Raw genomic sequence first — 12,597 nt, 5'->3', positions numbered from 1 at the left:
AGACATTAAATTTTAAAGGAGCAGCTTGACTTGGGTTGGGTTTCCTTTTGCTTAGCTTGCAAAAGGTGGAGGTCTGGACAATGGTTGTTCTGTCAACTGAACTTGCCTATAGCTTACAGCATTGGCTGCAATTTGGTCAGTGTTAGTATTAGTGCTGGTAACCAGCCTACAGTTGATGCCATGTATTGGTGATATCTTTGGAAATAATTTTAGATATAAAAATGCAATAGCAGTGTAGGGGGGAAATCCCTTACAGCTAGGCTTTTCTTTCCTTGTCCCTTCACTCTCCCCTACCCTCAGCTGGATTGATTGCCATGTTCCCTTTGGAGAATCAGGTAATTTCTAATGGGAATGTTGAAGCCAGTTTGAAGTCTAATTGCAGATTTCTAATTAGTTTCACAGTTTTGACCATTTCTTTAGCAAACTGCCTGTGTTTTGAGACTCATAGATCTGACTCCTGATTTCTTGGGCTGACTAAGAAAATGAGAAGTATATGTGATGGGAATGTGCAGCAGAGTTGTTTTTCTTAGTATAAAAATGTGATCATTAAAATACTTCTGCTGCCAAGATCAAGCAATAAAGACTTGATCTGAAGAATTTGCAGAAGCAAATTCTGTGTCTCTCTCTTCTGGATATTGTGGTGGTAAAGTATTGTAGTTTCTGAGTGAAATGGGAGGAAGTTTGGTTGAGGAACGCGATTGTGGCAGTTTCAGCTCTGTCCCACCTTTGTCTAGCAAAGGTGTCGCATCTCAGCTGATTTGCTTCAGGTTTGAATGTTTAAGTAGCAGACATTGGTAATCTCTGATTTCTTCAATGTCTTCTGAAGTTTTAGTTTGTCCTTTTAAATACTAATCATCTTTAAAGCTTCATATAGTTTTGAAGAAAGCGGTTGTTCCCTCTGGGGCTTGGGTTGGAGCTTTAGGTGTACATACTGTCTCTGCTGTGACTACAGGAGTTTTGAAATGCAGGAGATTCAGTCCTTGATATAGATATTCTTTTTCAAGTGTGTTTCATTCTACATGTATTAAGTAAGCTTCCAAACAACATATACTTGCTATTTTTTATGTAGGGTCAAATTCTTTCAACTTCTGTGATGTGGATCACTGGGATGTACTTCATCTGAGCTATCTCTTTCACTGAGCAGTTAAAAAGTGCATCCCCATTCATGATACTGCACTGCAGTTGTGCTTGTGATCTGTCCCTTGTTTGATATAAATTTCTCTACATGTTTTACTGAGTGCAAATAATTTGAATGATTTCCTTCTTGCTTTTGTCATACAAATATAAGCTGCTTTCATTTTTCTCACTTGCCATTACTACAGTGACTCTAGGTTTGTAAAACAACCAACTCTTCTGGTGCTAGAGTGTTTAAAGTTTGTTGCTTCAACTATTTGCATAGAGTAGTTTGCAGGTGTTAGTTACTGCAGTGTTGCATGGGATCATTTGCATGGAAACTTAGCAATATGTTGCATTTTTAAAAATCACCAGTGCACCTTAAAACACTGCAAAAACTTCTCACCTGTTGAACAAAAGCAAATTTTGAAGTTGGAAATATCAGTTGCTAGACAGCAATAATGATACTTATAAACAGTCTCTTAACTTCTAATACCATGTATTTCTACTCTACAATGGAGAATACTCTTAAATTTTTTTAATTTCAAGTTGCAATCTACATGAACTGTTTCTGTGTTTTCCAGACTACATTTTGTAAGATGAAGAACAGAAAGCAATGTATTCAAGATACTGAGGATCAAGCACATGAAGGCATGGAAGGTAAAGTTTGTGTGTGTGAAAAGATTGAAGCATATTATTCAGGTTGAAGCTGTGAAGGTCTGTTTTTTTTCATTTGCTCTCTCAATTAGTATGCTGCTTGTTTTGAAAGAAGTTGTGTAAATATAACCACTCTCTCATAATATTTGGTGTTGGCCTGTGAGGTCCCCAAATAATTTCCTGCCTCTTCTCTTGTTGTTACTTGTTAACTTCTAGTAGCAAAACAAAATGTTGATAGCAGTTGCTATTCAGAGAAAATGATTATTCAGAGTAAAATTCCTTGAAGAAGAGTTCATACATTTTTGTATTCTGGAAACACTTTCCAACTCTAACAAAATCGGGAGCATTTTTTATTTAATGTACATGATCAGGTAAATATTTGAAGATATTAAGATAATTCTAAGACAGAAATGCTGAAGTGAAGGTAGACCATATGTATATAAGATAGTATAGAATATGCTGGTGTAATTGAAGTCATGGAGAGAGTACAAACACGCAAGGAAGAAGAGCATAGGAGAATTATGTCTAAATGACTACATAACCAGGAAGAAACACTGATACCTGCTTTATTGAAATATCCCTGTAATTAACTTTGTTTTGATGGCAAAGACTGGTACAGTAGTCTATGAAATAAGTTGCTTAGCTTTCTTCATCTGAAACACAGTTTTCTGTAGTTACAAGCAAGTTGAATTCAAGTTTTCAGGCCTAATGTAGCCAAGAAGCTGGCCAGAGGAGTACATGAAAGAATTCTTATTTCTCTATTATTCAAATCTAGAAGGAATTTGTTTCAAAAACTGTCAAAACTTCTCAGTGTCACTGTTAATAATACCAGGTGAAGAAAATGAGGAAAGCTGTTCCTGTTCTACGTTGTTGTGTGATGGCAACACGTGCCCCATCTGTCTGAACTGCCTTCTAGAGCAAGAGATTGGGTTTCCTGAGAGCTGCAGTCATACCTTCTGCATGACTTGTATTCTTAAATGGGCTGAGGTAAGACTGAGCATCAAGGTGTGCTTTTGTTTTTCAGTGAAATGTATTGCATCTAATAGCTACAGATAAATTTTTTCTAAGTTGTAGACTTTGGCTTTGCACAGAGGTATGCAGTGACCAATTTGTAAATAGATTTTGGAAAACTTTGTTCTTAATGCAATAAAGTATTTTGAGTTTTCTTTCACTAGGCAATCTTGCTTACTCTAGTTATTGGTTGCTAGAGATTAGGGATAAGTAAACAGGATGGTGTTGTCTGTTTGGAAGATCAGACAGTATTATATACATGATATAATATTGCGTTGTTGTTAGCTTAATTTTACTTTCTGATAACCTTTAGGCTGTTTGTCATAGTGTCAGCTCAGGGCTGGGACCAATATGTATCCATGTTAGTCTACAAAATGAGTGATACAACCTTAGTTTTCTATCTGTAGAGAGAATTCAGCTAAAAGCTTTACTGCTATTCTAAAAAAAATAATTTTAATGAGAACTGGTTTTTGTTCTATGTCAGTAACTTAGTAGATAGTTCTGGAACATTAAACAAAAATGACTTGTTGAAGAAATCCTTGATGACCTTGTTCTATTTAGTCTGTTTTCCCTCAGCTATGTTATGCAATCATTGCATTCAGTCTGGTGTCTTTACCTTTCCTGTAACTTTTTCAATTATCAGTATAAAACACCAAATTAATATTGCTTTTTACTGGGATGAGTGGGGGTTGCTGCCTTTTGCCCTGCTTCTATGGACTTCAATTTGTTTGTCACTTTAGTGAGTGTCACTGTTGGGTTTCTTTGCACTGTTTGGTTTCTTTCATTCTTTTGAAGTAAAGTATGATTTTTGATTGCAGTATTCCCTTTAGAACATTGATATTATTTGGTTGGTATGTATATATGCATTATACTTATTCTTGCTATGTTTTAACCTTAATATTTGTGCTATTTATTACTGAAAGCCAGTGGTAACACAATTTTTGAAGAATTTATATGAACTTCAGAGTATTAAAAAAAGGTTATTACATTAAAATTGCTTAGATTTACAAACCAGATAATAAACAAAGTTTCCTGTTGCCAGATTTTCTGTTTTGCATTCAATTCATTGAAGCAATTTGATTTGTAAGGGAAGAGGAAATTCTCACCTGTAATTTTACCCTGAGTGACTTAGCTGGTTGCTATAATGACAGCTGAAAAGCATTAAACAGTGACATGCCCAAGGAAGCAGTGCAGTATATTGGCTTGCTGCAGGATTCGAGTTTATTCTCATTGTCTAAGAGATGCTTTTAAGCCCAACGAGCAAGAGAAATTTTCTTGTTCTAAAAGGGCAGGTGAGTGATACGACATTTTTCTTGTCATGGTTTTTTTTTTTTTTGTGGTCTGAGGTGCTATTCAAATAGAATAAAAGCAACTTCTCTTAAAAGTTGACAGGTAAAGTAGATGTGATGCCATAAAAAAGATGTGGGGGAGTTTCTAAAGCTACATAAGGCTGCTGCTGCTTTTCATTAGCGACATCAGATAGGCAAAACCAGCCAGGCTTCCTTTCTTCCTTTTCTGAAGTTACCTGACAGCCAGGCCTGTTGACTTCATGGAACTCCACTGCCTAATTTAGTAGTTTTAATTAAAAGTAAAGTGACAAAATAAGTGTTGAAGCCTGGGTGGCAGCTCAGAGGCTTCAGCTGTGAGAAGCAGATGAGGTTCTATAGATTTGAATGACAGAAAAATATTATAAGCATGTCACCATTTAAAACATACTGATGCTGTGTGCTTTTTGCCTGTTACTGATATTTAGTAACTGAATGTGTTCTTTTTTGAGTAGTGTTGCATAAGGGTTAGATTTTTCTGGGTCCTTGATCATAAACATAATTTAATTCATTCTGAGTAATGAAGATATAAAAAAGATACAAAAAATACCTGCTGCTTAAAAAATAGACTGCCTGATTCTGGGTAAAGATTAAGTATTTTTTAGGAATATAAACAAATTGCTTTTAGAAATGATATTTTCTTCTTTAAGTGCTGGAGAAAAACAAAATTGAGACTAAAATTATTGAATTAAGTCTTAAAAAAAAACCCTGACTAATATTCACATTATTTGACATGTTATTTTGTGTATCTTCAGTTCTGCTCCATACACTTAGAGGCTTTGCCAGTAGTCTGTGTTCAAATTGGGTATTTATTTTATTGTTCTGTATAGCATCTGGACTACAAAATATAACAGGGCAAGCTGCTTCTTTAAACTGTTGTTTTCTTATTGTACATAATCATTATTCTCCTGAGAGTTTATGGCTTTTTTATATAACTGTGTAGACTCTAATCAAAACCAGGGTAGTTTAGGCAAAAGATTAGAGTTTAACTGTTCTGCTCCCTCTTCAGTCTGCAGGAGATTTTCAACATGACAACTGCAGTAACGTGTGCTGTACCATCAGATCGGCTGTCTGAAAGCAGCAGTTATAACACTTTGAACAGCTTACTTTTTAAGAAGTGAGAGAATATAGATTTTAAAAAAGCACTTAAAAGCAATGTATAAAAATTGCCTTTATTCCAAAAGGTAAAGAGAGGTAGGAAACTTGCTGCAGAACAGGACTAATACATCAGATCCTGTTGGCTAAATTTGAACATTTAGTTTCAGCATTAAATAGCATTACAGTGGAGTCAGTGCTATATTTTCTTTCCCTTCAAAGAAAGATGTCTAAAGCCTAAAAGAAAAGTGAGGGACAGACCAAGAATTCCCACAAAGGAGTTAATCTTCAGAGTAACTTTTTAATAAGTCCCTTGAATTGTTCTGCTCTCTTTGTGTTAATTGTGGCATTTGAGAGCATTGCTATGCACAAAATCAGTTGCCTATACTATTAAACTCTTCTGTACCATTAGACTGTTGGCTTGTGTGCTTTTGGCCGTGCTAAGTAGTGCTCTCCCAGTCACTGCCGGGGGCTGTTCTCAGTAGGCACACGAAGATTAACGTAAATGTTTGTCATCCTGTGCCAGCTGTCAACCACTTCTGTAAACCAACATGGTGTAATTTACTAATGAAGACTCTCAAGCTTGAGGCTTTGTATTTCAGTGAGTTTGTGCTGGAAGATCATAAAAAAGTAGAAGGTGCTAAATCAGGAGCTGAGGTTACTGGACACACCCTTCAGTGGGAATGTAGAAGGACAGTGTAAGTAAGGGTTGCTTTCAGTGTAAAGAGCATGCATGTGGTAGCATTGGCCACATAAAAAAAGGGGGGAGGGTCTAGCCGACAACAAAAATCCCCTGTCTACAGTCTTTAAATACCACCGGTAATGTCGTGTTACACCAAAGGAAGCAATTACATTAATGTGTTTCTGTCATCTATAATACTATTAATATATTTAAACTACTTGGGTCAAAACTAATTTTTTTAACTTTTTTTCTGATAAACTTGTGTTTTGTATTTTCATTGGTAAGCACATGTTTTAGTTTATAGTAATTGGTTCTGAAAGGATTTAAGTGAAACTGATACAAAGAAAAGTTAACTAAGCATCTGTGGCAAACATGCACAAAGTAGTTAAGACCACCTCAGCTAAGACAACTGCTTTAGCAGCTGTGGTGTTGTGCCTGTATGCATTAGAGAAAAATCTCTTTGTTTTTCTATTTGATTCAAAGAAAACAATCTTAGAAACAATAAATATTTACTTTAGTGTAGGCTTTTTAACTTCCTTTCTGTTCTTCAGAGTGCTAAGAAATCTACTGGAGATTTCTATATCTGTTCTTCTATTATTTCTCTTATGAACTGTCATGAGAGATGAGTGTTGAAGAAAAGATTCAGTGTGTTGTCTGCATTATTACAATGTTTATGTAACAGACATTAATTTCAGTGACCCTCACCTACCAAGCTTTTTTATCTCATGCTCTAATCCTGGTTTCCCACATTATTTTTTCCCCATCTGGAGAATTTGAAAATGGAGTATATACAGTCATAAATTCTCCAAAGCCTTGGGGCATATTCAGGTGGGCCCTGTACAGGATCTGTGGTTGACTCAATAACACTAAGCAGTTGGCACAAAGAGCTATCTTGCAGTATGTTTCTAGTGGATGTTCTTAGGTGTTTTATTCATAGATTTTGATGTTCAGTTCTTAGAGTAGTCATTGCCTTTGTGCTCATACAAGGTTTGGATTATTGTGTACGTGGATTATACTACTGCACATGTATATTCTTCTGAGGTTAAGAAGAGTTACCTGTATGATAACTGGGATTCTTAATGTGTTTTCTGATCTTTCTGATCTGGATTCTTTTTTTCTGAAGGATATAGGAAGGAATCAGCTTAAGTGGCAACAACATCCACAGAGATCTGCAGTACAGAGAATTATGGGCAAGTTTTAAGATGACACTAATGAACGAAACATAGATTGTGTTCAAAGAAACACAACCTAAAACCCCAAAAATAACAGTGGAAAACACCTTATTGTTCAAGTATACTCAAAGTGATCTATACGTAGACAGTTCATCTGAGAACTGATGTTCAGAAAAACTGTATTAATCAAATTGTTTCGGGAAGTGTAGATTTTAAATACCTTTTTGCAAATTTCATGTTTGCTTTCTAGTAAACAGTTGTTCTTGGCTGTTTCCCCACTTAAACAGAGGGATTCGGCAAGATGACTTCCAGAGATCTCTTCCAACCTCAGCCACTTTGTGATTTTGCAAGAACATTTGTGTAGCAACTTATGAGTGTTAATGCTGTTGAAGGGCAGTGCAAAAGTCTGAGTGGTTTTCATTTTACTCCAATTCTTCCAATAGTGTTAATACAATTAAACTTAATTTGTCAACACTTTATGGCAATTTTGAATTGGAACTTAAGAACTAGCCAGCTGTGTCGTGTAGGTAGAGAGAAGAGAGCTGTTTAGATTTGTAACTAAGTGGTCTACTGATTATCTGTTAAAACTGTAATCTGTTCTTTTGCACTCTGTATCATTACTATTAGTGATTTTTCCCTCCAAAAAAGACTTGTCTGAAATAGTGCTTTCTTAAAGTATAACTATAAAACTCTTAAATGTACTTACTTTTTGAAAGTAGACTGAAAAAAAGGTAATGGTAAGTTTTTTGCATGCTTCTAGAAAATAGTGCGTTTTCTGATGTGTTCCTACTTTCATTAAAATGTGGAGAGGATGTTTCTCACTACATGTGGTGTAATGGTCTCCCTGTTCACTGAAGCTGGAGGTGTTACTGTGGGCTTTTTGCTGTACTGTTATTACAAGGTGAAGTGAAATAGACATTGCTTTAACAGTCTAAATCGCACTTTAAGTCTGAATTTATTTAGGAGAATGTGGTATTATTTGTGTTTAAAAGATCTAAGAGTGCAGGATCGTGTTTCTTTTTGTATCAGCTTTTCAATATAAAATTTGGAGAACAGACTTTATTATGAGCCACTTGAAAAAAAAAAAAAAGGTGGAGGGATTTACTGCAGCAACTTGACTTCTGTACTTGCATCTTGTTACTGCTTGTTATGAAACCTCTTAACATGGAACTTGATGAAATGGGGGTATCTGTCAAAGTTATTTTATCAGCCAAATATGTTTCAGGGTTAGCTTGCACCTGTTGGTATAGCTTTCTGAAAATTCCTGGCTGGAATATACTAACTGCTTCATCCTTTTACCTACCTCACTTAGTTCAAATGCTGTTTGAAGTGATGCAGTTAAAACTGGGGACTATTGCTCCTTGAGTTTAGAGAGTGCAGTTCTGTGTCACTCTAGCAGTTACAGGAATATAGAAATAAAGTTATGCCTCTGAAGCTAAAGTAAGATTTTTCTAGAGTGTCATAAAAAACAAATAAAATACAATTTTTTTTTTTTAATCTGAAAATGAAGCACATTGCTTGTGGATAACTTTCCAGGGCTTGCAGGTTTTTGTGAATGCTTATGTATTTTATGAAGCAAATTCTTCAGCTATCACAGGATGGGTGAAAGAATAAATCACTGTGGAGTTATCAGGTTTAACAGGAAAACTCTCAATAGTTTCATGTGGAGAATAAAACAATCAAAGATATTTTGAAGTGTGCTAAGCTACTAGTGTGTGATTTTCTAAAGATAGAACTGTTCAGAAGCAAAGCAAGCAGGCCACAAATACCTGTGCTGAGGTTCTAATGATATTATGTGCTGCATGTTCTGATTTTTAAAGTTATGGTAAAGAAAGATACTGTGACAATCTGTGGTTCTTTTAAGGTTTTGATACATTTCACATACCTTCTCCCTTGTGCACAATAAAAGTGGTAGCTGCTCCATCTCAGCATCTTCTTTCTCGTTTTAAATATTCTTTATCAAAAAGTACAGTGTACATTCTCTATTACTTACAATGCTCCCTGAATGGAAACTTCAGAAGACTAGAATTGCTAACCTGCCTTTGATGAAAGAAGGCTCAACAACTTTGTTACCTGAACCAGGTTCTCAAAAAACAGGAGAGATGAGTTAAAGGTCACCACTCCTCATAATTGCTTCTTCTAATGAATGTTGACTTTTTCTACCTTTATTCCTTTCTGTAGCATATAAATCCTGTCTTGCTGTTGGGAAAAGGGACAGGAGAGGAACTTTGGGTTTTTTCTTCCATTTTTTCCAATGTTTTAAAGGTTTGCTTTTATTTGTTAGCAGACAGGTGAGAACTGATGCATGTTTAGACAGAAGTAACTTCTAGTTTCCCTCAGGGTACTCAAAACTGTACTTCACCTGGGGATGTACAACCAAATGTCCTAGGTTTATCAGAATTTCTCTAGTGATGATGTTGTCAGCTTACAGACAATTATAAGGCTACAAAAAGCAACTGAATAGGAGTGGAAAGAGCATCCGCTGTTTCTGAACTTATCTGAACCTAATGGTAGTTTTTGACTCTTCCAGAATGTTCTCCTCCCTTTTTACTACTGTATAAAACTGTATTAAGTTGTTAAACATTTGCTCAGAAGAATTGAACATCTTTCTAGTGAAGCAAAACCAGCTGTTATTTGGATTGCTGCTAGTAACACTTAGATTCCATGATACTTTATTGCAATGAATAAATGGAACTTGCAGTGACTTAAACTTACGAAGATAACTTGACATTCATGTGTAAATTTAATGTAGGAAGAGACTGTATTGGATAAACATTTCAGCTAAGGTAGATCCTGAAATGGGAATAAAAATGGCTAAGAAAAATGACTTCCTCCTACCTATCTTTTACAATCTGGCATATCTAAGAATGAAAGCATGTACCTTGATGTTTGCAGTAGATTCAGAAGCTACAGTGCATTGCATGCTATCAAATATCCTGATGGAACATTGCACTGCTGTGTTACTGTGGGTTAGCTGTACCTTGACTACAGGACAAGAACTGTCTTCATTATCTGAGTCCTTAGGGAACAGGCTTAATTACCCAATATGCTTTTCTGATCTGGGGCCATGACACTGCAGAGAACAATGGTATCCCCCAAAAGAGGAAGTTTTTAGTTAGGACAAAATACCAGAGCATCAAAGGGTAGGTGATGGCTTTAACTTACATTCTTGTTCAACAGCTTACACCTGAAACTACCCCTGGGGATTTTTTTAAAATCAGTCTTGTTTGGTTCTATCTACTTCAGTTGAAATCAGAAGCTCAAAAACTTCCTGAATGCTCCATGTTTGGGGGCTGGTATGTGAAAATGAAGTTGAGCACTCCTTGAAATTGAGAAAAGAACAGAATTAACTGGAAAATTAGAAGGCCTGATGAAAAGACAGCGATGAAGTTCACAACTGGATTTTGGGGCAGAGTTCTTATGCAGGTTTTTCCTAGCTTCTTATGTAATTCTAGTATGGCATCTTGCTTGCATAGATACCCTGTAGCTCTCTAAATTGCAGAAATTATATGCCTCTTCAGGGCATGCAGTTCCTGTACTTGATTTTGTTCAGTGAATGAATTAGGGCTGGAGACTGGGGTGTGTTTTGGTTTTTTATTTTGTTTTACAGCTGTTGAATTGAGCCTCTGAAGGCCAGTGGAATTTAAGTGGGTGTGGAGGGTGTAGTGATGACAAAACCCCCAAACCAAACAAAGTACCACACCCCCACAGCAAACATGTCTGGAATTAAAAGGGATAAAGGGTTCTCTCACAGCAAAAGTTAATATCTAATGTGGATTTTTCTTAAAGCTGATTCACTATGTGATCCACTTACCTGGCACTTCAGTTGAAATTTCCCCTTTCTGTGCTTAATAATGTGTTATTGTTCTGTGTGTGTGTTTTATCTGATGTAGTGCAGCCCCAATAAGAGAGCATGTAGGTGATCAGGGAAAAACAAAAAATGGCTATTTCCATCAAACAGTAGAGTAAAATAGCCTTCAGTTTCCTTTTCTTGAAAATTGATTTGTAAAACTTTTGATGTACTACATGTGGGAATCTGTTGTCTGCTGACTGCAACAAAAGAGATGTGTTATAACCACTGTTTGCTTTTTGCATTACCAGTTTTATGCTTTAAAGGAGACACAATGCAGCCCACTTCCTGTTGAAAATAAAATGTTAGAACAATATGAAATGTAGAGGACATTTGCATATTGTTATGCTTTTCAGTGTGTTATCAACATTAATCTGGTAAAGCAGTGTACCAGCTACTAAGAAAAAATAGCTTTATCCCAGCCAAAATTCGGACACATTGGTATAAAATCAGTTACCTAAAAGGAATTAAAATACCAGAAAATGAAGGTAACTTGATGTAAAATGGTTTAAATGCTTTTCCTTTTCTAAACACAACTTCTGGCTTATATTCTGGTTTCCTTTAGATTTTTCCTGAAAGAGCAATCTTGCTTATATAAAACAAAATACTGAGTGTATGGATAATGTGTCCAAATGTATTCTTACTGTGAACAAGTTGGGATTTTTTGTGCTTCTGTAAGCTACTATAATAGTGAATAAAAAGTTTAGAAATTCTAGGGCTTCTCTTAACTCATTACCAAGTTTGTAATAAGAAAAATAATGTTTCAGACGCAGGCTTCATGTCCTATTGATCGCAGACCATTTCAAGCAGTGTGCAGGCTGGATGCACTGGATAAGCAGATAAAGGTATGTTCCAGACTTATTTTCTTAAATCACTCCCCTTGTGGAAATGTCCAAGTTCCTTTCCTGCAGCCTTTCATTCATATAAAATGAAATGTGTTGTGTTAAATAAGCTTTCTTAACAAAATAATTACTGTTTAAATGTTTCTATTATATATTTGAAGCTAGGAATTATTCTTAATTATTTTTTTCAGAGCAAGTATTTTACCCTAATAATAATAATCATAAAGCTGCTGTTGCTACTTTGTAGTATCTCTGAGTATTCATGATATATCCAAGAATAGAAGCATAGTAATTGGTCTCAAAGTGTTTTTTAAACTAGGTTTTGTAAACAACTGCTATACCAATTATCCTGCAATACTGCCTTTTTTTTTAGCTGAGGTGAATCTTCTGGGTTCACAGCCTCCAATTCCCAGACAAAAACGCAAGAGGATCAATTAATGTTAAATGTTGTTCAACCAAAATCTGAATTTTTTTCAGTTCTGTATTCTTCTTAAAAATACTGATATGGAGAGTAGTTTATCAAGTAGGAAAAAACCTCTTCTGATAGTTGATCTTGAAAATGCATATAGAAAGATCCTGGTAGTTCCATGTACAATTTGAAAATTTTGTGATGAAATTATGCTTATAAGTAGTTCATAAGCTGCTGGTCTTGCACTTTGTGACATTTAGAAAACAGGCTCCCACTACTCATTTCTTGTACTTGTGGAAGCCCAGGCAGTCACCTGTAAAGGATCCATGCTGCCAACTAGAGGTGCTTCCTTCTCATAGAAAACCCCTCTTGTGTATTTTGTCTTCTTTATTTCTGAAGAATCAAGGAATTAGTTGAAATGGGATAAACTGAAGTTTACAT

The 12,597-nt window shown here is 35.6% G+C and overlaps 1 protein-coding gene across 3 annotated transcripts in view; it reads left to right on the top strand.

Moving 5' to 3' along the window:
* Window positions 1-12,597, top strand: part of SCAF11 (SR-related CTD associated factor 11) — a 48,550-nt gene that overhangs the window by 15,482 nt on the left and 20,471 nt on the right. For all 3 annotated transcript variants that reach the window (XM_064701824.1, XM_064701822.1, XM_064701823.1), the window contains exons 2-4: window positions 1,698-1,773; window positions 2,603-2,757; window positions 11,673-11,750. In XM_064701824.1, the coding sequence (XP_064557894.1) occupies window positions 1,713-1,773; window positions 2,603-2,757; window positions 11,673-11,750 (294 nt within the window). In that variant the 5' untranslated portion in view covers window positions 1,698-1,712. The remainder of the gene's footprint in view (window positions 1-1,697; window positions 1,774-2,602; window positions 2,758-11,672; window positions 11,751-12,597) is intronic.

The sequence above is a fragment of the Zonotrichia leucophrys genome, chromosome 1A (genome assembly GCF_028769735.1).
Source record: "Zonotrichia leucophrys gambelii isolate GWCS_2022_RI chromosome 1A, RI_Zleu_2.0, whole genome shotgun sequence".
Taxonomy (NCBI): Eukaryota; Metazoa; Chordata; class Aves; order Passeriformes; family Passerellidae; genus Zonotrichia; species Zonotrichia leucophrys.
This window is presented reverse-complemented; position numbering and strand designations above follow the sequence as displayed.